This window comes from Callithrix jacchus, chromosome 7 (genome assembly GCF_049354715.1).
Source record: "Callithrix jacchus isolate 240 chromosome 7, calJac240_pri, whole genome shotgun sequence".
NCBI classification, from domain to species: Eukaryota; Metazoa; Chordata; class Mammalia; order Primates; family Cebidae; genus Callithrix; species Callithrix jacchus.
The window spans coordinates 145,582,916-145,608,209 of record NC_133508.1 but is presented as its reverse complement, the minus strand read 5'-3'; the positions used below and the strand labels follow the sequence as shown (position 1 = coordinate 145,608,209).

At 38.0% G+C, this 25,294-nt stretch overlaps 1 protein-coding gene across 2 annotated transcripts; it reads left to right on the top strand.

Annotated features, from left to right (window-relative positions):
* Positions 1 to 9: 9 nt before the first annotated feature.
* Positions 10 to 22,298, top strand: RTCA (RNA 3'-terminal phosphate cyclase). Of its 2 annotated transcripts, XM_002751137.6 has the most exons (11): positions 10 to 248; positions 352 to 452; positions 1,983 to 2,126; positions 4,381 to 4,504; positions 7,543 to 7,601; positions 8,950 to 9,091; positions 9,737 to 9,861; positions 10,802 to 10,860; positions 15,778 to 15,872; positions 17,612 to 17,716; positions 21,929 to 22,298. In XM_002751137.6, the coding sequence occupies exons 1-11, from the start codon at positions 204 to 206 to the stop codon at positions 22,028 to 22,030; spliced, it is 1,101 nt and encodes a 366-aa protein (XP_002751183.1). In that variant the 5' UTR covers positions 10 to 203; the 3' UTR covers positions 22,031 to 22,298. The 2 variants fall into 2 exon arrangements, with proteins under 2 accessions (XP_002751183.1, XP_009000026.1); XM_009001778.5 differs by lacking the exon at positions 17,612 to 17,716.
* The last annotated feature ends 2,996 nt before the right edge of the window (positions 22,299 to 25,294 follow it).

Here is a 25,294-nt window from a genome sequence, read left to right as displayed (position 1 = left end):
CTGTAGAACAGCGGGAGCCGGGGTTCCTTTCTGCTGACTCCGGTTTCCCCTAGAGGCGTCGCTTCTTCCGCTTTCTCGCCAGGCTCCTGCAGTCCCAGCCGTGAACCGAGATTTCTGAACTACTGGGCGAGAGCCAACGTCTCTTCTTCCTTCTGTTCCGGCGGAGGCTTTGTCGCTGTCGGCTGGGCCCCAAGGTGCCCCCCATGGCGGGGCCGCGGGTGGAAGTTGATGGCAGCATCATGGAAGGGGTGAGTGCAGAGCGAAGCGGCGGGGGCTGCAGCCAGACTAAGGAAGGGAGTTCTCACCATTGGTGTGCTTACGTCTCTTCTCCATGTATCCCACCCTTTGCAGGGCGGCCAGATCCTGAGAGTCTCTACGGCCTTGAGCTGTCTCCTGGGCCTCCCCTTGCGGGTGCAGAAGATCCGAGCCGGCCGGAGCACGCCAGGCCTGAGGTAAATCTGGCTGGCCGGGGAGTTGCGGCGTGAAGTTTGGGGATCCGGGGATCAGGCGCAGGGCTGCTGGGCTGGGGCATCGGGTGTCCGAGTGGTGGAACCCTGAAGGTCCTGGCTGCAGGTATGGGGGGATCCGGGGCCGGGACGCTCTGCCTGGGCGGTGGCCTGTGTTGTAAGGTCTTGGAAGCCTCGAGGGGGTGAGTTTAGAAATGGTCTCGAGTTTTCTCTGTTTGGCTAAAATAGTCCCATTTTGCTAAAGAGCTATCTCTTAAAATGTTTTCCCACCTCACCGGGCATTCCAAATATCCGAATAGTACGTATGAGCAGGCAAGATATATAGGGCAGAAATGCTTGTGAGGCCAGAGGAAACCCTGTTTTTTAACCAGTGCATTCTGTGCTGCTGCAGTTTTAGGATCCTGAGACGTGTTATTCCAGCTTTCATTCATACCTCCAGAGAGCTGTTATGACTAGAATTATTTCTTGTGAAGAGGAAAACACCTTGACACTTGACCTTATTTCTTCTGTCTGGGTAGCTGGGCATGCCACTAGTTGAGTTTTGGGTATATGCACCTGTTAGAAGAGGACTCAGGTTGAAGCCACACTGATTTCTTTGTATGTATTCTATATTTATTACATTTTAATAAATCAGCGATCTCAGTCTCTTATCTACAGTTTTGAAATTACCAAAGGCAATTGCTGATATATGTTGATGTTAACTGCCTTTGTCATAGTTGTTTGCAGCCCTCCAGTTCACCAACAGGGGAATCCAATTCATTAGGCTGTAGGTGTTGTGTTAGTTCATAGGGCTGCCATAACAAAATACCACACACACAGGGTGGCTTAAACAACAGAAATTTATTTCCTCACAGTTCTGGAGCCTGTCCAAGATCAAGGTCCTGACAGGGTTGGTTTCCTCTGAGAGTCATAAGAAAAGGATTTACTCCAGGCCTCTCTTTTTGCCTCTTCACATCGTGGTTCCTCTGTGCACTCAGCCCCTAGTGTCTCTGTATATCCTAGTCTCTTTTTATAAGGACACCAGTCCGATTGTATAAGGGCCTACATTAATGGCCTCATTTTAACTTAATTATCTCTTTAAAGGATCTGTCTCCAAATATAGTCACATTCTGAGATACTGAGGGTTAGGGTCTCAGCATATGAATTTTGAGGGAACATAGTTCAGCCCATACAGGCACCACAGATTATTCAGTCAAGTGTAAGGGAAACTGGTGGTGCTAAAGTAAATATTAGTTTTCTTCTTTTGCACACTTCTAATTTAACTACAATATATCAGGATATGTATTTATAGCCACAAATAACTGGTCTGCAAGAAAGCCTTAAAATGATAACTACTAGCAGGTAGTCAAGGTGCATAAAAACCCAAAAGGAAGTTTACACTGAAGATGTGTGGCACTTACTGTGTGGTTAGACCTTGATGTTTTCTTGCCATTGCAGTTTTATAAATTTGTAATAAAATGTGGGTATATAGGCAGTCTGAATGCGCACGTTTTGATGCAGTATTATGACCTGAAGGCCTCAACATTTATCTGGACTGGAAATAATTCGAGACTTGTGTGATGGGCAACTGGAGAGGGCAGAAATTGGCTCAACAGAAATAACCTTTACGCCAGAGAAGATCAAAGGTGGAATCCACACAGCAGATACCAAGACAGCAGGGTATGTATCACTTACGTTCCATTTAAGTAACGTAAGTCTAGGTTTTACTGAGTTCTGGGCAAGTTGCTTAATTTCTATGAGCTTGTTTTCTTACTCTTATATTTTCTTTTTTTGAGATGGTATCCTTCTGTTGCCCAGGCTGGGGTGCAGTAGGGCAATCACTACTCACTGTAAGCTGTAACTCCTGGGCTCAATGGGTCCTCCCACCTTAGCCTCCCGAGTAGCTGGGATCGTCCATAGGCACACACCACCACGCCCAGCTAATTTTTTTTATTTTTTTGTAGAGATAAGGTTTTGCCATGTTTTTCAGCTGGTCTCGAATTCCTGAGCTCAACAGTCCACCCACGTTAGCCTCCCAAAGTTTTAGGATTACGGGTGTGAGCTACCATACCTGGCCAGTAAATACTTATTGAATTAATGAAATTCATTATTACTGATAGAGACTTCCCAGTTCAATACATAAGCGTCATTGTGTAAGTGAGTTAAATAAAGATCCATCTTTTGGTAGGTAGGATGCTATTTTGATTCCCTTTCAAACTACTTATTAATATGATTGCTTTCACTTAACTTTGGAAAAGGGAGATGATGGCTCCTTTAGAAAACGACCAGGCCAGGTGCGGTGGCTCATGCGTATAAACCCAGCACTTTGGGAGGCCGAGGTGGGTGGATCGCTTGAGCTTAGGCATTTGGACCAGGCTGGGCAATATGGCAAAACCCCATCTCTACAAAAAGAATACAAAACTTAGCTAGGCATGGTGGCATATGCTGGTAGTCCCAGCTACTTGGGAGGCTAAGGCTTACACCTCGGAGGTGGAAGGTGCCGTGAGCCGAGATTGTGTCACTCCACTCCAGCCTGGATGCCAGAAGACCCTGTCTCAAAAAAGACAAAAAAAAGAAAATGACCAAGTATTTCACTTTATAAAATTATTCATGTTATGTAACTATTTCTTGTGATTTTTAACATTATTTGACTATAAGGACCAAACAGGCAAGTAAAGCAAGGATTACTTCACTAAAACTTTTCCATGTGAAATATTTAGCTATCAGTCTTTTTTTTTTGTCTCCCAGGCTGGAGTGCAGTGACACCATTATGGCTCACTATAGCCTTGATCTCTTGGGTTCAGGCAACCTTCCCAAAGTGCTAAGACTACAGTTGTGCACCACCACCCCTGGTTAATTTTTGAATTTTTGTGTAGAGATAGAGTCCCACTATGTTGCCCAGACTGGTTTCAAACTCCTGGGCTCAATTGATCATCCTGTTTTGGTCTCCCAAAGTGCTGGGATACAGGCATTAGCCTCTGCACCTGGCCAAGCTATCAATCTTTGTAAAATACTATTCTTTTTTTTTCTCTTCTTCTTTTGTTTCTTTATTATACTTTAAGTTCTGGGGATGCAGGTTTGTTACATAGGTATACATGTGCCATGGTGGTTTGCTGCACCTGTCATCTAGGTTTTAAGCCCCGCATGCATTAGGTATTTGTCCTAATTCTCTCCCTCCCCTTGCCCCCTACCCCCTGACAGGCCCTGGCGTGTGATGTTACTGTGATGTTCTCCTCCCTGTGTCAATGTGTTCTCATTGTTCAATTTCCATTTGTGAGTGAGAACATTCAATGTTTGGTTTTCTGTTCCTGTGTTAGTTTGCTAAGAATGATGGTTTCCAGCTTCATCCATGTCCCTGCAAAGGACATGAACTCATTCTCTTATGGCTGTGTAAAATATTATTCTATCATATCATGAACTCCACAATGATAGGAACTATATCTTAACTTCGTACCTGAAACAGTACCTTGTTGTATGGTAGCAATTAATATATAATCAATTCAGTATTTCTAGACCTTGACTGTTTTGAAAGCATTTTTACAAACTGCTAGTTTCAAGAATCCTTTTGTAAAACTTCTGAAGAAAGTTTTATTTTTAATTTTTTTCTTTTATACTTTTTTGTAATATAAGGAAAAGTATCAGAATTTACCCAAGGTCACACAGCTAATGTGTTTAGTTGAAGATTCAGACCCAGGTTTGCTTATCATTTAAACCTATTTTTTCCTTTGGTGAAATACTGTCTTTCTTTAAAATTCAGGATTTTACTATTCAGACACTGAAATGTTTTTTAACTAGAAATTCAGTGACATATACCTGCTTTCACAGTTGTCTGTGCTTCAGTTGTAGTGATGAACAATAATATAGCTTACTTAGGAGTCTGCAAATAAAATGAAGAAAAGAAAATGAAAATAAGCCTTTTCTGCCTTCTCCTTAGGAGCGTGTGCCTCTTGATGCAGGTCTCAATGCCGTGTGTTCTCTTTGCTGCTTCATCATCAGAACTTCATCTGAAAGGTGGAACTAATGCCGAGATGGCACCACAGATTGATTATACAGTGATGGTAAGGGCTTTTGTTGTTGACAAACTAAGATGATCTCATACATGCTTCTGAGTCTCCATTCTCTATTTAAATATATCCTGTTTTGTTTTTTTTTGTGTGTGTGACTTTCTTGTTTATCTCTTCATGGTGTCCTTTGTTGTTTTTGTTGTTGAGATGGAGTCTTGCCCTGGTTCAAGCAATTCTCCTGCCTCAACCTCCTGAGTAGCTGGGATTACAGGTACCTGCCACCGTGCTTGGCTAATTTTTTTGTATTTTTAGTAGAGACAGGGGTTTCACCATCTTGGCCAGACTGGTCTTGAACTCCTGACCTCGTGATCCATCCAATTTGGCCTCCCAATGTGCTGGGATTACAGGCTTGAGCCACCGCACCTGGCCCGTTACTTTTCATTTCTTTTTTGGGACAGTGCTGTTGCCCAGTCTGGAGTACAGTTGCATGATCACGGTTCATTGCAGACTCAACCTCCTGGACTCAAGTGATCCTCCTGCCTTGGCCTCCTGAGTAGCTGGGACCACAGGCACACACCCAGCCAATTTTTATTTTATTTTATTTTTTGTAGAGACAGGGTCTCACTGTGTTGCCCAGGCTGGTCTTGAACTCCTGAGCTCAACGGATCCTCCCACCTCAGCCTCCCGAATGTGTCTAGTTCTATTGCAGTAGAGGTTGGGGAATTATGTTTACTTTAAGGTTGTTGTTGTATCTTAGAATACTGTTTATAGTGAATTGTTTAAAAAACCTCAAGTGTGGGGCCAGGAATGGTGGCTCTTGCCTGTAATCCTAGCACTCTGGGAGGCTGAAGTAGGCAGATCAGTTGAGCTCAGGAGTTCAAGACCAGCCTGGGCAAAATGGTGAAATCCCTTCTCTACAAAAATAAATAAATAAATAAATACACACACACACACACACACACACACACACACAGGAAAATTAGCCAGGAATGATGGTGTGCACCTGTTCAAGCTACTCAGGATGCCGAGTTGGGAGGATCACTTGAGCCTGTGAAGTCGTGTCTGTCGTGAGCTATGTTGGCTCTCCAGCTTGGGTGATAAAGCGAGACCCTGTCTTTTAAAAAACAAAACAAACAAACAAAAAAACACACTTCAAATGTGATATAAATTGTATCAATTGTAATATGTTATTTTATAAATACTAGAATTATGATTTGGAGGAAAACTCAGACTTTTTTTTTCCATTAAGCCCCTTCCATTCTAGGATCAAATGTTTAAAAATTATAAAAAATCATGGCATTCTCATATAACTAGTGGGAGAGAAATGTAGTGTAATCTTTTCTTCGTCCAGATTTATTAAAGTATCATTATTTTCAGTTGAATCCACCCTTCTTAACGTACAGTTCTGTGATGTTTGACAGTGATTCACAGTTATGAACCATCTACCACAATCAAGATATAGAATACTTCCATTACTCCAAAAAGTTCCCTTATCCGTTTTTGTAATTAGTCCTGAGCCTTAGCCCCTGGCAACTGCTGATCTGTTTTCTGTTATAGTTTTGCCTTTTGTTCAGAATGTCATATAAGGAATAATACTCTATGTAGGCTTTGAATCTGGATTTTTTGCTCACTGTAATACATTTGAGATTCACCCTTGTTGCTTGTGTCTGCAATGAAAACTTAAGTCGTGTTCTGGTATATGGACGTACCAGTTTGCATAGCCATTCATCTGTTGAAGGGCATTTGGGTGTTTGCAGGTTTTGGCAATTATAAATTAAGTTACTGGTAACATTTATATACAAGTTTTTGTATAATTGTGCATTTTCATTTCTCTTGGGTAAATAGTAATGCTGGGTTGTTATAATAAGCAAATGTCTAACTTTATAATGAATAGCCAGGTTGTTTTGGCTTCCAAAGTGGCTACATCATTTTGCATTATTACCAATACTATATGAGAGTTCCAACTGAAGTGGGCACAGTGGTGTGTGTCTATAGTCCCAGCTATTTAATACTTGGTAGGCTGAGGTGGGAGGATCTCTTGAGCTTAGAAGTTTGAGTCTAGCCTGGGTAACGTAGTGAGACCCCATCTCTAAAATAAAAATAAATACCAGATAGAGGGTTTCAGCTGTTCTGTATCCTTCCTAGCACTTGATATTCTCAGGTTTTTATTTTTTAAGTTTTTTTATACCCTTTTTAAAAAAAAAAGCAGGTTAATAACATGTATACTTCCTGTATACATAGGAGACAACCCAGAGGAATAAGTAGATCTCTAGAGTAGATCTCAAAGAGTTGCCTTAGACTTCAGGCTTAAACACCATCTTTCTCTGAAATATTGCCATTCTAATAGGGTATAATCTTTTTAAAGTTAGTACAGTGGGATATATAATAAAAATTAATCTCTCCTCACCTAGTAATTTTCACTTCAAGAGAACTACTCCTAATTCAGTATTGCAAAATGCAGCTAAAGATAAATGTTAAAGGTATTTGAACCAGGCATTATATACTATAATTATCATTATATAAGATATATCATCTAATAATGAAAACTTGGAGAACAGTTAAGTAAATTATGCTAAGATGCCATGCAGTCATTCAGATATTATTTAGGAATAATTTTATGATGTCAGGAAAATGCTTATGTTTCTAATGTTAAAGCATTGTCTGTGAAATGAGATTTCAACTGTATAAAAAATTGATTCACAGGCATCAGAGAGGTAAGAAAAAAATAGAAAAAAAATTGAGAAGGCGGGATTCACTAATACCCCCTCATTTCTTGTAATGTACTATATTGAGATGCATTAGGAAGTATTGGCCTTTGGTGTAGAATAACCACTGATATTAAGTATCCTAAGTTCCAATATTTTTCTTTAGGTAGACTTGCACAGCTCTGATTAAATAAATGTTAAACTTTTAAATTTAGCTACATATTAGTTTTTTCATTTGAAAAAATGGAACTAGCCTACATATTCTTATAACACCATTTACCTATAGCACCCAATTACCAGCCAGCAAAGCACTTTTGTTTAATAAATATACTTGTTGAAGTCGTGAATATTGCTGATTAACCCAATGATAAAAACTGATTTTTTCAGGTTTTCAAGCCAATTGTTGAAAAATTTGGTTTCAAATTTAATTGTGACATTAAAACAAGGTAAGTTGCTTATTTCTTAAATGTTATAAGATATTACTTATGCTAAAAATAGTGGAAAACTTAGACCCTTAGAGAACTGTTTTTCTGGTACCCACTTAATACATTACATCTCTTGTAAGAAGTAATTGTACTTCATGCTTAAAAATAATGAATAGCAGGGGCATAGGGACTTGAGGGCAGTTACACATGATGGTTATTTATTTCTTGGGAAAATATTTTCAAGGGAATTTTAACAATGAGGTACCCTCATATCTAGTGTTATTGTATTCTCTTAAATGCTCACTGTGTGTAGACAACTGGACTAAACACTAAGGGGTCATAAAAGGGATTGTCTTCCACAATGCGATCAGAAGTATTTTCCTAAGAAACTATTGGGCATTCAGGTTATTTCTCTTTAAGGCTTCACTTCTACCACACAATAACTAGGCCATAATTTTTGGCATGGGACTTAAGTGCTTTGAAGTCTTGAACTAACTTCTTCATTCCTCTCCTCCTTTTGATGTGTTATGTGTTCTAACAATATGATTGCTTGTTACTCCTTAAATATGCTTTGTGCCTTTGGAGTTGTGTGTCTTTGTTCATGTTATTCTTCCCCTCCTCTCCGAAAAGTCAGAAATCCTATGTTTTTTTCCAAGATGAAACTTGTAATTCTTTATGAACTCTGATTGTGCCTCAATCAGAACTCATATTTGCACCTATGTTGTAGCCTTTCTTATAGCCTGACTTGTATTCTAGTAGATAGTGCATGGAGCCATCTTCCTACCAGACGGTGGGCCCTTTGAGGGGAGGGGTACTGTATTCTCACCATCTGATGTAGAATAAATGATACCAATTAATTGAATTAAAATTTTTTAGTGTTTTGCTACTTAAATATTCATCATATATTTATTTGAATACTTAACCATGTGCCAGACATTGTTTTAGGCACAGAAAAATAGCAGGAACAATATAGGTGAGTCTAGTCTTCAAGGAGCTTATATTCAACAGCACTGTTGAATAGAACTTTCTGCATTGAGGGAAATGTTCCATATGTATGCCATCCAATGTGGTAGTCACTAGCCAAATGTGACTGTTGAGCACTTAAAATGTGGCTAGTGCAGCTGGAGAACCTGTTTTTAAATTTTATTTAATTTTAATAGTTTCACATATCTCAAGTCTATCATATTGTACAGTACAGACAATTTTTTTAATGGGTAAAATTTTGTGAAATACCGACCTAAAATATTTAGGAATTACCGACCTTTCCATGGGTTACATGTTTGGATATCATTGACATGTCATTTTGTTGTAATATAGAGCTTTATTTTTATCATGCAGTTTATGTGGGCATTTGTTATACTTTTCATAGGGGATATTACCCGAAAGGGGGTGGTGAAGTGATTGTTCGAGTGTCACCAGTTAAACAATTGAACCCTATAAATTTAACTGACCGTGGCTATGTGACTAAGATATATGGAAGAGCTTTTGTTGCTGGTGTTTTGCCATTTAAAGTAAGTTGTTTAGATGTTCTTAGAAGTAAAATGTATGTATCTCTTGGTAAGTATTATGTCAATTAAAATTTGAAATTATTGAGAAAACTTAACATTTTTTTAAAGAAAGAAATCATGTTTTGTGGCAATATGGAGGCAGCTGGAGGCCATTGTCCTAAGCAAATTACTGTAGGAACAGAAAACCGAATACCACATGTTCTCATGAGTAGAAGCTACACATTGAATACATGTGGACATAAAGATGGGAACAGTAGACACTGGGGACTGCTAATGGGAGGAGGATGGAAGCTGAGTGAGGGTTGAAACACTGTCAGGTACTGTGTTCACTACCGAGGTGATGGGATCATTCATGTACCAGATCTCAGCGGCATGTAATTTACCCATGTAACAAACCTGCACGTGTACCTGCCGAACCTAAAATAAAAGATAAAATACATATATATATAAATGAATACATTAATTAACAAAAATTAAGTTAATTTGCATACACATTTTTTAAAATTCAGTGTTCTCTCTTGAAAAATTAAGTTATTAAATAATGCATGTGAAAGTTACCAATTATTTTCTGTGTCTTTGAAGTCTTGAAAACAGTTTTCCAAATAATCAGTAATTATTTTATTCTATTTTTCTGTCTTGCCAAAATAGGTAGCAAAAGATATGGCAGCGGCAGCAGTTAGATGCATCAGAAAGGAGATCAGGGATTTGTATGTTAACATCCAGCCTGTTCAGGAACCTAAAGACCAAGCATTTGGCAATGGAAATGGAATAATGTGAGACAATACTTTTCCCTACACACTAGTTGAAAGCCCTGAAATAATTATCTCATTAAATTAAAGATTTGTAGGGTTTCTTGCTTAAATTTATGGTTTTAAGAAGTTTCAATTTGTATTTTTAAGGATATTCCTACCTAAAACATCAGTATAATAAATTAAGGTGATTATTCTGAATTTTTTCTGAGGATGGCTTGCCTTTTGTTACATTGTAAGATTCCTTTCCTTGTATAGTGAACTTAAATGGTTAAGCTTATCAGAAATGATTAGGCTTTAAAGCTAGTCCTGTGAGAATATTTCCAGTTGTATAAAATACTTCAAATGTGAAATCAGTTCACAAGGAAATATTAAATATAGCAAAGAGCTCTTTAAAAACAGACTATTATGTTAATCCAGTTAGGAGTTGTAGATTTAAGTATTACTACAAATTCTTTAACTGATGTTTTTGAAGTATAAAAATACCATTTGTGGATATTTAAATATCAAACCCTCTCATTCAGAATTTCCATTAAAAGGTTTAAAGTGAATTCTTGCTCTACTTATAATAATACTGTCTAAAAACTGTAGAATAATACCTAAGTCCCTGCATAATGACCTTTTTATTTAAGATAATTCTGGAACCCTTTATAATACTGTGTGGCTGTGAAATGGTACCGCTTAGTGCTGATGACATGGCAACATATTGGGGTGCATGGCAGACATTTCTTACCTGAGAATTAAAATCTGATATAACTTCTCCTGGTCAAGTGGTAAAGGATACTAGTGGTCTGATTAAGATAGAGTATGTTAATCATGCCACTCTATATGAAGAATTTTTACTTTTGCAATTTGCTGTCCAGATTTAGTTCTGCCTATTTAATAGTCACTGTTCTCTTGTGTTGTATTTGCATAAACTTAGAATATTTACAGTAAAGGTAGTAATAACTTTTTTCTTGCATAGAATTATTGCTGAGACCTCTACTGGCTGTTTGTTTGCTGGATCGTCGCTGGGTAAACGAGGTAAGATAAATGAAGGGTGTCCATAGTTACCAGTGCTACTGCAAAATTCTTTAATTTGTCAGGATTGGAATGTTATAGAATGAGGATGACAAGTTTAAAAGGATGTAGTTAATTGATTGTCTTTTAGAGTCAATTATACCTTCAGACTTTCAGTCTTTTTCCTACCTTTATAATTTGGAAAATGTCAAAGCTATGGAAAAGTTGAATGACTAGTTTAACTAGTTTTCCATACAATCTTCTAGATTCACTAGTTATGAACACTTAGTTCGTTGTGTATATTTCTGAACCATTTCAATGTAAGTTGCAAGTGCCATGTCTCACCCCTGAGTACTGCAGCATATATGTCCAACGAACAATAACTATATAATCACAATACCATTTTTATACCTGAAGAATTTGTTATATTCTGACACACCTGGTAGCTTCATACTTAATGAATTATTTCCAAAATATTGGTTAGAGCAATGTGGGATTTTTTTGGGGGCGGGGGGAGCACATAGCATTTGTTTTTCAAGTCTCTTTATTCACTCTTTTAATACAGAATACTCCCATTACCTTTTTTTGTTTGTTTCATGATATTGACATTTTTAAGAGTGTTAGGCCATTTTCTCACAGAATTTCCCACAATTTAAATTTGTCTCAATGTCTCATGATATATTCAGATTAAACATTTTTATTAAGAATGCTACATAGGTGATTTTGTGTACATTCCACTGTGTCATGGCAGGGGGCACATGATGTTAGTTTCTCCTTCACTGGTGAGGTTCAGTGTGATCACTTGCTTAGGGAGGTATGTCCTCCAGATCTGTCTGCTATAAAGGTTCTTTTTACCTTTATAATAAACTAGTGATCCAAAATAATCTTTGAGGCCATCTGATTATCCAGTGGTTTTAACATCTATTGATGATTTTTCTCTGCATCAGTTATTTCATTGGTGACCTCAAATTTTGAATATTTTTGTGAAGGGGAAATTTGTTTAAGGCTTGACATATTAGAGAGAGAAGATACCTACATGTGTCTGTTTGTTAGTCTTTAAAGTTACTTTTACCAACCAGGCAACTTTTAGGTGAACTAGGTATTTGTGTGGTCACTGATTGCTTTATTCCTACTTTGTAGCATCTTTAAAAATGCTTACCAAGCTGGACACAGTGGTACACACCTGTAATCCCAGCACTTTGGGAGGCTGAGGTGGGAGGATCACTGAGACCAGAAGTTCAAGACTATCCTGGGCAACGTAGTGAGACCGTATCTTTGCAAAATAAATAAATAAAAATGTTTACCTTAGATATGCTGTTTAGCCATATTGTTACTACTGAATACAGAAAAAACTTAGGAATTCTTCAGTTTGCTCAATTGGTAAATCTAGAACTAGTTGGTCATCAAATCTGACCAAGAGAATAAATAAAATCACCATTTCCAGTTGAACTCACGTAAATGAATTCTGACTAAAACTGTGCTATTCATAATGTGGTTGGCAGACAGGCAAACTTGTCAGCATCAACTGGGAGTTTATTAGAAATACAGATATTGGGGCCTACCTCAGACATATTGAATTAGAATCTGTGGGAGTGGGGCCCAGGAATCCATTTTAACAAAACTTTCCAGGTACTTTTAATGTATACTGAAGTTTGAGAAATAGTGATCTAAAATATGTATTAGGTGCAGTGTGGATATTGAACCACTCCATGCACTATCTACAACAGTCTTTAGAAGCAAAGAGAATACAAATATAAAATGGGGAGTAGGAGCAGACATATTACAAGTAATGAGTACTTGGCAGGCATTGGAGAAGTGTGAGTGTGTTTATATTACTGGTTACCACAATGTGCTGGGTACTGTGTACTAGGGATTCAGAAGTGACAGCTGTGATTCCTGCCTGCTGGCTTATTCTGGCAGAGGAAACAGACAAGTTCTATGATAGTGGTATCCCCAGGGTACCGTAGAAACATAGAAGAAAAGTGAATCCTTCTGGGGACTAATTGACCCCAAATCTGGCTTCTGCCATTTTTGGTCCTCCAGCAGGTTCTGTGGGTAAATAGAAGTTAGCTGGATAGAAACGTAAGAGCTAAGGAGGAAGGACAAAGTAATTTGACATAAAAAATATTCTGGGTGAGGTGGCATGCAGCTTTAGTCCAAGCTACTTGGGAGGCTGAAGCAGGATGATTGCTTGAGCCAGGAGATTGACAACAGCCTGGCCAACATGGCAAGATCCCATCTCTTAAAAACGTTTTAGTTTAAATACCTTAAATTATTCTAGCACCTATTTAATCTTTTACTTTTCTGAACTCCTGTTGGGTATATAGTTTATACCATAGAGTTAGCACTTAATTATCCTCTAATTCTTTAATGTATGTGTATTTTTAAATGCCTCCTTAGCAAAGGATCTGGCTTCTGTTACTTAGCATGGTAGGTAAATAGTGGGTATGCAATACTCCTACAGACTGAGCATTCCTAATCCAAAAATCTAAAATCTGAAATGTTCCAAAATCAGAAGCTTTTCAAGTGCCAATATGCCACAACACTTTGTTTTATGCACAAAATCATTTAAAACATTGTATGAGGCTGCCTTCAAGCTATGTGTATAAAGTATATATGAAACATTAATGAATTTCATGTTTGTTTATTATGTATTTATTGAGATGGGATTCTCACTCTGTTACCCAGGCTAGAGTGCAGTGGTGCGTCCTTGGCTCACTGCAAGCTCTGCCTCCTGAGCTCGAGAGATCTTCTTGCCACAGACTGCTGAGTAGCTGGAACTATTAGTGTGCACCACCATGCCTGGCTATTTTGGTAGAGACAGAGTTTTGCCATGTTGCCCAGGCCAGTCCTGAACTCCTATACTCAAGCTATCTGCCTCCCTCAGCCTCCCAAAATGCTGGGATTATAGGTGTGAGCCACCATGCTTAGCTGAATTTCATATGTAGACTTGGGTCCCATCCCCAAGCTATCTCATGTATATACAAATATTCCTTTTTTTTTTTTTTTTTAAATTTTGATACAGAATCTCTTGTGTCACCCAGCCTGGAGTGCAATGGTATGACCTCGGCTCACCACAACCTCCGTCTCCCGAGTAGCTAAAACTACAGTTGCACACAATCATGCCTGGCTAATTTTTGTATTTTCAGTAGAGATGGGATTTCACCACATTGGCCAAGCTGGTCTCAAATTCCTGATCTCAAGTGATCTGTCCACCTCAGCCTCCCAACCTGCTGGGATCACAGGCATGAGCTACTGTGCCTGGCCCAAATATTCCAAAATATTTTAAAAATCCAAAATCTGAAAACTTCCAGTCCCAAACATTTTGGATAAGGGGTACTCAACCTGTGTTATTATTAATAGCTTTTTATGTGCTAGTGTGGTAAGAGATATTTTATAAATATCCTCTTCTAGAAGAGGAAATGGCAGTGGCTAACAAGAAGTCAAGATTCATAGCACATGTTTCAAACCATTTCATTCAGTAACGTAAATACTTGACCAATTGATAATATAAAGAGAGTAATTTAATATATTATTATGACCACTGTAAAGAAAAATAGAGTTCTTGGGTGTGGTGGCTCCTGCCTGGAATTCTAACACTTTGGGAGGCTGAAGCGGGAAAATCACTTGAGTTCAGGAGTTTGAGACCAGTCTGGGCAATACATAGTGAGACCTTGTCTCTAAAAAAAAAAGGAAAAAAGAAAACAAGAAAAACAAAGAAAAATAGAGTTAATAGAGTTAGAATTCTAAATCAAGTAAATTATATATTCCAGTAAATTTGCAAATATGAAACAGAAACAAAACTAACCACATTTTCAGTTTTTATAAGAGGTTTTAATTTGCAGCCAAAAATGTTTTAGTTTAAATACCTTAAAACAATAATGTAGCATTCTACTACTTCTGACAGACTTGTTTTGTGTTCAGTGTTGTACCAAAGATTTGGGATATGTATGGAGAGATAGGAAGTAGGGCAAGAGGGTAAATATTTTGACTTATATTTAAAATAAGCTAATACCTGTTCAAATCTTAGAGGAAGTAAAACTAAAATATTTGATCTGATAATGTTATATGCTCTTTCTTACATAAAATGTAATTTCCTGACTTTCAATTTAAAAAAAAATTTTTCTTTTTTTTTTCTGAGACAGAGTTTCACTCTGTCACCTAGGCTAGTGTGCAGTGGCACAATCTCAGCTCACTGCATCCTCTACCTCCCAGGTTCAAGTGATTCTCTTGCCTCAGCCTGCTGAGTAGTTGGCATTACAGGCATGCACCATCATACTAATTTTTGCATTTTTAGTAGAGACAGGGTTTTGCCATGTTGGCCAGGCTGGTCTCAAACTCCTGACCTCAAGTGATCCACCTGCTTCGGCCTCCCAAAGCACTGGGATTACTGGCGTAAGCCACTGCACCAAGCCAAACTCTTTAATTCTGATGGAACTACCTGCAGACTAATTGTAACATGCATGTTTTTCTGAGATTTGGAAAGGGAGTTTGTTTCTTTGTTTGTTTGGTAGATGGCATCTCTCTGTGTTGCCCAGGCCAGCCTTGAACTCCTGACCTCAAGTGATCCTCACACCTCAAGCTTCCCAAAGTCCTGTGATTACAGGCATGAGCCACCATGCCTGCCTGCAAGTTTTAAATTTTGAAATTGAGGCATAGCATTATAGGGTCATAACTTCTTTGTAAACTGGCTTTATAAATTAGTACATTTTAAATAGGACCAATGCAGCCTATATTTTCCTACACTAGTACATTTAAAGGTATAAGACATTTGTGTATCCTAAACACTCAAATATTAAATAACTAAAAATCTTACTCTAAAAGGTGCATTGAGTGGGTCAGAGGCCTTAAAGTTGTATACCACTGCTAACTGGATATATCAAACTTTTTGTCTCTTAATAATTAATTTAGTTTTTTTTTTAATGTTGTGCTTATCTTAAGGTGTAAATGCAGATAAAGTTGGAATTGAAGCTGCTGAAATGTTATTAGCAAATCTTAGACATGGTGGTACTGTGGATGAGTATCTTCAAGATCAGGTAATGACACATTTAGGTTAAAAACCCTCTAAACTGTTAGATTTGAATGTGTTGTAATTAGATTGAATATCAATTTTAATAATTGACTTTCAGACACTAATTAACAAGTCCTACTTCAATATTTTTAAAAAATATTCTGGAGCTGGGTGTGGTGGCTCACGCCTGTAATCCCAGCACTTTGGGAGGCTGAGGCGGGTGGATCACAAGGTCAAGAGATTGAGACCATCCTGGTCAACATGGTGAAACCCTGTCTCTACTAAAAATACAAAAAATTAGCTGGGCATGGTGGTATGTGCCTGTAATCCCAGCTACTCAGGAGGCTGAGGCAGGAGAATTGCCTGAACCCAGGAGGCGGAGGTTGCGGTGAGCCGAGATCGCACCATTGCACTCCAGCCTGGGTAACAAGAATGAAACTTCGTCTCAAAAAAAAAAATTCTGGAATTTATATTTCTCAAATTTTAGCCCTCATTTTACTTGACCTGTCTACAGCATTTTGCACAATTGATCACCTCTTCCTGCTTGAAGTCTTGTCTTCCTTCGGTTTCTGAAATACTGTTATCTTACCTCACTGGCCATACATTCTCGTCTCCTTTGCTAGTTTATTGTTGTTTTCATCTTTTTGACAACTTTTTTTTTTTTGGGGGGGTAGAGACAGAGTCTTGCTGTATTGCCCAGGCTGGTTTTGAACTCCTGGCCTCAAGTGATCCTCCTGCCTCAGCCTCCTGAGTAGCTAGGCCTACAGGCACATGCTATCATGCCTAGCTAATTTAAAACTTTTTTTTTTTTTTTTTTTACTTTTTATAGAGATGAGGTCTCAGTATGTTGACCACGCCAATCTTAAAGTCTGGCGCCCGGTGATCCTCCCACTTTGGCCCCCCAGAGTTTTGGGATTAAGGGCATGAGCCACTGTGCCCAGCCAACTTCTGAATTTTGCTGAGCCCCTAGACTTCAGCTTATGCTTGTTTTCTTTTTCTGCAGTTACTTCCTTTCTTAGTTTGTGCAGTCTCATGGCTTAAGTATCATGTTTATGCTGACAATTTCCAAATTTATATCCAAAGCCCAGGCTTTTCTCGTTAACTCCTTACTCATTATATCCGCTATGCCTGTCAGCATCTCCACTTGGACCTGTCACAGACCTCTCAGACTTAGCACGTTCACTCACAGTGAGAAATGATAATGAATATTTCCAAATACCTTCTTTATGGTCTGTTATCAGTATAGATTTTCCTTTCTACCATACTTTTATCTCCTTAATCCCAAATCAGTAGTGTCCACATTTAGAATATATTTCTCAAGATTTCTTGACCTGTTCCTTAAGACAGTTTCTGTTATTTCTAGTCTCTTTCTTGTCCAGGTCTACTTTAAACTCCCAGTATCAGTCCGTCTATTCAGCTCTTAAAATGTAATTTTAGAGAGTAGAATAAACGCCATATTGTATATACCAACTTGCAGAGTTGTTTGGTCTAAGTATATATATTAATATTCTATATTTTACTTGTGAATGTTAATTTTAAAAATTTTGTGTTGAGAGCTGCTACCCAGCCTTTTTGTATACTCACAGACTTAGGGTAACATGGGTTTTCTGTCATCTTCTGAGGACTTCCAGAAAACTAAAGAAATAGAAAATTTTTTTTTAGCAATTTTTATTTCTAGTAGTATTTTTATTATGGGCAACAGTGGAATTAGAACTTCAAATATGAATAAATGTGTGAGATTTTTCTTTGATCTTTTTTAAATAGCTGATTGTTTTCATGGCATTAGCCAATGGAGTTTCCAGAATAAAAACAGGACCAGTTACACTCCATACGCAAACAGCTATACATTTTGCTGAACAAATAGCAAAGGTGAGTATTCTATCAGACAAAGAAATTGATATTTTGATATATATATTTTTTGAGACAGAGTGTCACTCTGTCACTCAGGCTGGAATGCGATGGCGTGGTCTCAGCTTGCTGTAATCTCTGCCTCCGAGGTTCAAGCAATTCTCCCACCTCAGCTTTCCGAGTAGCTGGGATTACAGGCTTGTGCCACCACACCTGGCTAATTTTTATATTTTTAGTAGAGATGGGGTTTCACTATGTTGGCAAGGTTGGATATTTTGATTTTTATTTTAGTCAATTTTGGGTTAAATTTTAATAAACAGGAAACTTAATAGTAATCATAATTGCTATCACTCACTGTTTTCCTATGTGGCAGGCACTGAGCTAATTTAGCAATTTATCTGAACTGCCTTACTCAGCATAACTATTGTAGGTGGCTGTTTATTATTATTCCCATTATACATATGAGTAAAGTGAGGCAGAGAGATTCGTTAAATTGTTCAAGGCCACATGGATTTTTAGTGGCAGAGCTGGGCTTTGAGCAAATCTGGGAAAGCATACTTCAAAGCCCGTGTTATAATCACTGCAGTATTGCCTTACAGAGTAAGTAAAGATGTTTTGTTGTAAACTATGGTATCAAATCACAAGGGATTCATAGTTGGCTATAAAATATTTGTTGAATATTCATCAGTCCTCTGATATTTAGTAGAGTTGACACACAGTTTTTAAAGAAGAAGGATTTATCATTGTATGAGCTCATATCCTACAGGATTCTTTTTTTTTTTTGAGAAAAGGTCTCGCTCTGTTGCCGAGGCTGGAGTGCAATGGCACGATTTCGGCTCACTGCAACCTCTGCCTCCCAGGCGCAAGAGATTCTCCTGCCTCAGCCTCCCAAGTAGCTGGAACTATAGGCTCATGCCACCACACCTGGCTAATTTTTGTATTTTTTTGTAGAGATGGGGTTTTGCCATGTTGCTTAGGCTGTTCTCAAACTCCTGAACTCAGGTGACCCACCTGCCTTGGTCTCCCAAAGTGCTAGGATTATAGGTGTGAGCCACTGTACCTGGCCTGGATTGTTAATTTAAAAAAATAATATATATATTTCATCATGAAATTAATTTAATTTATTTATAGGAAACAGAGAGGAAAAGCCTTCTCATAATTTCCCTTGCCAGTAAAACCACTATTGATATTTAGGTGTTTTCCTCTTCTCCTAAATTGTTACTCTTTGTATTTTTTGCAGTTAATGCATACAGCTTCATTTCTCACTTCTTTCAGTAACATGTAGTATATTTCCCATTTTGCTTTTTCTTTATAATGTAATTTTATAAAGATATAAAATTTATAATTTAGTTTTATGAGGGAAGGTGCTAATGTTAAACATTTTTATTATTATTTTTGAGATAGGATCTTGCACTGTTGCCCAGGTTGGAGTGCAGTGGCACAAACCTCCTGGTCTCTCAAGTGATCCTCCCACCTCAGCCTCCCAAGTAGCTGGTACTGCAGGTGTGTGCTACCACATCTGGCTAGTTTTTTGATGTTTTATAGAGATGGGGTCTTGCCACATTGCCTAGGCTGGTCTATAAACTCCTGGCCTCAAGCAATCCTCCCACCTCGATCTCCCAAAGTGCTGGCCAGCATGCCCAGCCCTAATCTTAAGCATTTTAAAAAATGACTAAAGTAATATATACTAATTTTAAAGTAAGCATTATGGAAGTGTCCCAAACACAAAATCACTGTTGCTGCCCTATACCTGTTTATATGATTCTTTTTCTGTTTCTTTTTTCTTAAGATAGAGTCTTACTCTGTTAGCCCAGATTGGAGTGCAGTGGCACGATCTTGGCTCACAGCAGCCTCTGCCTCCCAAGTTCAAGCAATTCTTATGACTCTGCCTCCAGAGTAGCTGGGATTACAGGCGTGTGCCACCCCATCCAGCTAATTTTTGTGTTTTTTAGCAGAGACAGGGTTTCACTATGTTGGCTAGGCTGGTCTCAAACTCCTGGCCTTTTTTTTTTTTTTTTTTCCTTTTAAGAGACAGGGTCTTGCTCTGTTGTCCAGGCTGGATTGTAGTGGCAGTATCATAGCTCACTGTAGTCTTGAACTCCTGGGCTCACATGATCCTTTCACCTAAGCCTCTCAATTAGCTAGTACTATAGATGTGAACTACCATGCACTGCTATTTTTTTTTTGAGAGACAGGCTCTCCCTCTGTTGCCCAGGCTGGTCCTGAACTCCTGGGCTCAAGTGATTCTCCCACCTCAGCTTCCCAAAGTGCCATGATTACAGCTGTAAGCTACTGCACCCAGTTTGATTCTTAATAATATACACTTTTACTGTTATTAAGAAGCATAGATAAGTTTTTGTTAAATTGTAGGAAAGACTGATGGGAATAAAGGCAAATATATTTGATGTGTTAACTCTTTTTTTTTTTTGTTATTCTACTTATGCTGTATTTATAACTGTTACTTATCTGTCTCTCCTTATAGATTGATCTCCTTAATAGCAGAGATCAAGTTTCATTCATTATATTCTTTACTTTTTACAGTACTTTACATAGAGTAGACACTTATTTGAAAGGTATACATGATGGAAAGTGCTGTGAACCTGAGTGTATAGCTCATATCTTACTCAGCTTTGTTGTGTATAACTGGGTGAGTTGGGGCAAGTTTCTTGTCTTTCTTTGTCTCAATGCAGATAGTTATCTGTAAAATGAGAATTAAGCTAGATAGGCCTGCTACAATCCTTTCAGGTCTACATACTTGTAGTTTTAAGTAGGCTTATGTATAGGCTAGAAATGATTTTCATAGTTGTTACTTGTGTTTCATATTTATATAATGTTTTTAATTTGAAAAATATGTAAAGCATACAAATATATATACTTAAATAACTTGGTTATCTAGCTCAGAATTCAGCATTTATTCATTCAACAGTAATTTCAAATGTTCACTGTGTGTCAGTAATTACCACTGCTGTAATGCTGAAAGTGAAAGAATTTTTGAACATTACTATTCATTCAGTAAGACCCTAGAGTGATGGTTTCCAAATTGTACGTCCAAGAATCCTAAGATGTTAGGCATATTTGAAATTCTTTTGCCACAAACTCAATCAGCCTATTTTATTGTTCTGACTTTTTTTTAAAACATTGATGGGAATTGTGGGGAGTCTTCCTGTGTTGCTCAGGCTGGCCTCCGGAACTGAGCTCGAGTGATCCTCCCACCTCAGAATAGCTGGGATTATAGATGTGCGCCACTGCATCTGGCTAGTTGTTTTGATACTAAATTTAGTTTTATTAAAATGAATCACATTTGCTTTAAAAATCATGTTTTTAAAATACAGTGATATAGGCCAGGCACAATGGCCCATGCCTGTAATTCCAGCACTTTGGGAGGCTGATGCCAGAGGATCACTTCAGCCTAGGAGTTTGAGACCAGCCTGGCCAACAAAGTGAGACCCTGTCTCTACAACAAAATAAAAAGTTAGCCAGGCACGGTGAGGTGTCCCTGTGGTCCCGGCTGCACTGGAGGCTGAGGCAGGAGGATCGCTTGAACCCAGGAAGTCGAGGCTGCAGTGAGCCATGTTCATGCCACTGCACTGCAGCCTGAGGTGCAGAGCAAGAGCCTGTCTCAAAAACGACAGTAAAAAATCACCAAAATACAATGATACAGACAAAATATTTTAGGCCAACTTTAGTTACCAATTTAAAAATGTGTTGTTAAACCCATTACATTAAAGATGAAGGAAGATGTTAATCACCACCACCTCTCCTCCTCACATACCTTCTCTGAACTGGATCTTTTGAACAATATATTTAGGGAATTAAACTTGCAAGAAAATATGTAAAGAAATTAAAGGGTAATTTGTTACCTGACAAGATAAAAGTAGAAACATTTTAGAAACATTTTAGGGTGTACGGAATACAGTTGCATTATCATTACCAGTTGAGGTTTCAAAATGGATATTTACCTAAGCTGGACATCTGAGTTTTCTAATCCAGTGTGTATGGAAGGGGCCCAGGCATATGTATTTGGACAAAACTCAACGGGTATCTAACCATGGTTGTGCAGCAACATGCGTTGTCTTTAGGCTATTGAATTTCTCAGGAATCATTTGATTTTTGTGTTTCTGTAGGTTTTTCAATAAAATGGGCTTGACATTAACTCTCTGCCTACATAAGTTGGAATTGTGGGCTCTTTCCTTCATCTCTCTTCGTATTACTTATATACTTTTCTGATTTCAGGCTAAATTTATTGTGAAGAAATCAGAAGATGAAGAAGATGCCTCTAAAGATACTTATATTATTGAATGTCAAGGAATTGGGATGACAAATCCAAATCTATAGAGCATTCGCCTCTTAAATGATACCTCATTGATGTATTGCACTATTTCATAAGTACTATAAAATGTTGACTAAGAAGTAACTTATTAAAGGATCTGACTTAAATTTGAAGATGAAGTACAGTGTTCTAGGTTTGCTGAGAATGCTTCATCACATTAATCTCACTTTGAATATCTCCTGAGAGATGGACAATGAAATATCAGTTGGTGGATATGTGTGATAGGTGATTTCAATACTGAAGTATTGAAATAAAATATTCTTTACACCTGAAGGAAATATGTTTTTCTTTTTATGTAATAAATTAAGTCAGGGATATAGATTTGATCTGTAATTTGGGTATAATTTTAATCTCTGTTGAAATAACATCTAATGTATAATGAGGCAACTTTATGTTAATGTACTTGGTGTGTCAACAATAACTTTTTTTTTCTTTTCGAGATGGAGTCTCACTCTGTTGCCCAGGCTAGAGTGCCATGATTTCGGCTTACTGCAACCTCTGCCTCCTGGGTTCAAGTGATTCTCCTGTCTCAGCCTCCTGAGTAGCTGGGATTACAGACATGCGCCACCACACCCAGCTAATTTTTGTATTTTTAGTAGAGACGGGGTTTCACCATGTTGGTCAGGCTAGTCTCGACCTCCTGACCTCATGATACGCCTGTCTCGGCCTCCCAAAGTGCTGGGATTGCAGGCATGAGTCACTAGCCTGGCAGCAATAACATTTAGTAGGCATTGTCTCATTCTAATAATATATACCTTCTACCTAGCAGGTTCTTTGTAAATATTTATTGAATTTGAATCTGTTGAATATGTTTTGGAAGCCAAACAATTGAGAGAAGTAAAATTTTAACGCTAGTAGGTTTCGCAGATTCATCCCCAGATATGTTCTTGTTTGGCTTGTGGTATTAACAAATAACTGAGTGTTTTTCAAATGATGTGCTTTTATCATGCTCTGTTATCTTACACCCAACATGCTTCCACATTTAGATGTTTTCCTTTTCCTGGTAGCAGTTGAGTTTATGACTCAAAGAAAACCAGTTTGGTAAGTCAGCTCAGTTGTACTACAATATAGTGCAGAATTCATTAAAACTTGTACCTTTTCTTGTGATAATTAAAACATAGTCCAAGATGTAGATCCAGAGGATGCTATATAATACATTCAGAAAGTCCTGAATTAGTCCATATAGAAAATTAAAATGGAAAAAAGTTGCTCCATGTACATAGGCATTATTCTTATCCTTGTCCGTGATATCTATGACCTTGGACTGTTGGGTTCAATTTGCTTTAAAGATGATGATAGTGTTGCTTGCTGTTCATACTTTCACACAGTGGGTAAGTTTTATAAGCGATTCATTTCTTTAACAGTTGAGATATGAGATACATTTCTGTTTTAGAGTAAAACTTTTTTTGAGTAATACTAGTTGTTTGAGGGATTGTGATAAATTTGGGGGTCTTCAGACTGAAATGATTTCTGGGCTTCTGACAAGGTATGCCAGCTGTATTAAAGAGGCAGGCTGGAGGGCAGAGATTCTGTGTCAGGGAGTGAGAGATTTAAGTTCAACATGTACACAGTGAGTTTATGATTAATAAGCTTGGGTATGTCACTGTTACTGAGTCTCAGCTTAGCTAAAACTAAGGTGGGAATATTGCAAGGAGTGACTTGAATTTCTATTTTCCCATAAACAAACTTCTATTCCTACATCTGTTCTTTATCTAAAATTCCACTTCAGTATATTTGTTTGTTTAGACTACCAAATGCAAGTAGTTCTGTTGAAGTGACACTCTGTAGAACAGTCTTTTAAGAATATTCTTTAAACCAGTGGCCTTCAAACAGCGGTATTCCTACCACTTGAGTTTTACAAAGCTTTTCCTTGAGTTTCAGATTTGCAGATGTCACTAGTCTTTAGAGAATTGGTTTCCAAATTTTGTTACTTAAATGAGTATTTTCTCCTAAAATTGAGTTGCTTAAAGTCAAGGTAGGGCTTTGAAGGTTCTTTTAAACTTCTTTTTCACAATTGCCACTCTTCCTTTTTTACAAAAGAAGTTTATTTTTTACCAATCTTAGTGCATTTTGCCAGAGTTATAAGAAAATCTCCAGGGTACCACATAAATGGACAATTTGAAATATTAGTCTCTGAAAAGCCCATTCAAACTAAGATATGAACCTGCATCTTATTTGTGTATTTTGCATGATTTTTAGTAAGGAGGAGAAAGCTTTGATATGAATGTTTATCTATTCAGTGTTTCAATAGATAAACATTACATCTTTAAATTTTGTTTTCTGATTACTAGGAGAACCTTTTTTTTTTTTTAATTGCCAAAAGGCTATTGGTATATTTAATTTTTTTTCTTTTAAACTTTGGGAGTTTACTGCTTAGTAAAAATTAGTACTTTTTTGCTCTCTATTCATCCCTACCATGTGCAGCGTGTTTTAGCTTCTATAATGTATCTTATATTATTGTGTGGTTTACACGATTATTAATACTTTTTTTTTTTGAGACTGAGTCTCAGCCTGTTGCCAGGCTGGAGTGCAGTGGTGCCACAATCTCGGCTCACTGCAACCTCTACCTCCTGGGTTCAAGCGATTCTGCCTCAGCCTCCTGAGTAGCTGGGACTATAAGCACACACCACCATGCCCAGCTATTTTTTTTGTATTTTTAGTAGAGACAGAGTTTCACCATGTTTGCTGGGATGGTCTCAATCTCCTGACCTCATGATCCGCCCATCTCGGCTTCCCAAGATGGGTGCTGGGATTACAGATGTGAACCACTGCACCTGGCCTTAATACATATTTTTTAAGTCCCACACTTCCTTGATAAACTTTTTGCTATGTGTTTCCATTGAACTCCATGTCATCCCAGCAATCAACAATATTTATGCATGATATATAATCTAATTTTTAAAGTATTAATCTCAACATATTTTAAATATTTATTTTTAGTGTTTAGTATTTCAAAATATATATTTGTTATACTCAGTTGTATAGTGATATTGTAACTGTCAGCACATTTTTTTAATTTTTAAGAATCCTCAGCTGGGCATCGTGGTTCAAGCCTGTAATCTCAGCACTTTGGGAGGCTGAGGTGGGCGGATCACCTGAGTTCAGGAGTTCGAGACCAGTCTGGCCAATATGGTCAAACCCTGTCTCTAGTAAAAATACAAAACTTAGCTGGGCATGGTGGCGCATGCCTGTAATCCCAGCTACTCGGGAGGCTGAGGCAGGGAGAATTGCTTGAAGCCGGGAGACAGAGGTTGCAATGAGCCATGATA

Bases quoted from the DNA above. Each gene is read 5' to 3' on its own strand.
- RTCA (XM_002751137.6), top strand. From the start codon at position 204: ATGGCGGGGCCGCGGGTGGAAGTTGATGGCAGCATCATGGAAGGG. The intron at 249-351 runs GTGAGTGCAGAG...CACCCTTTGCAG, and splicing joins ATGGCAGCATCATGGAAGGG to GGCGGCCAGATCCTGAGAGT. The intron at 17,717-21,928 runs GTGAGTATTCTA...TTCTGATTTCAG, and splicing joins TTGCTGAACAAATAGCAAAG to GCTAAATTTATTGTGAAGAA.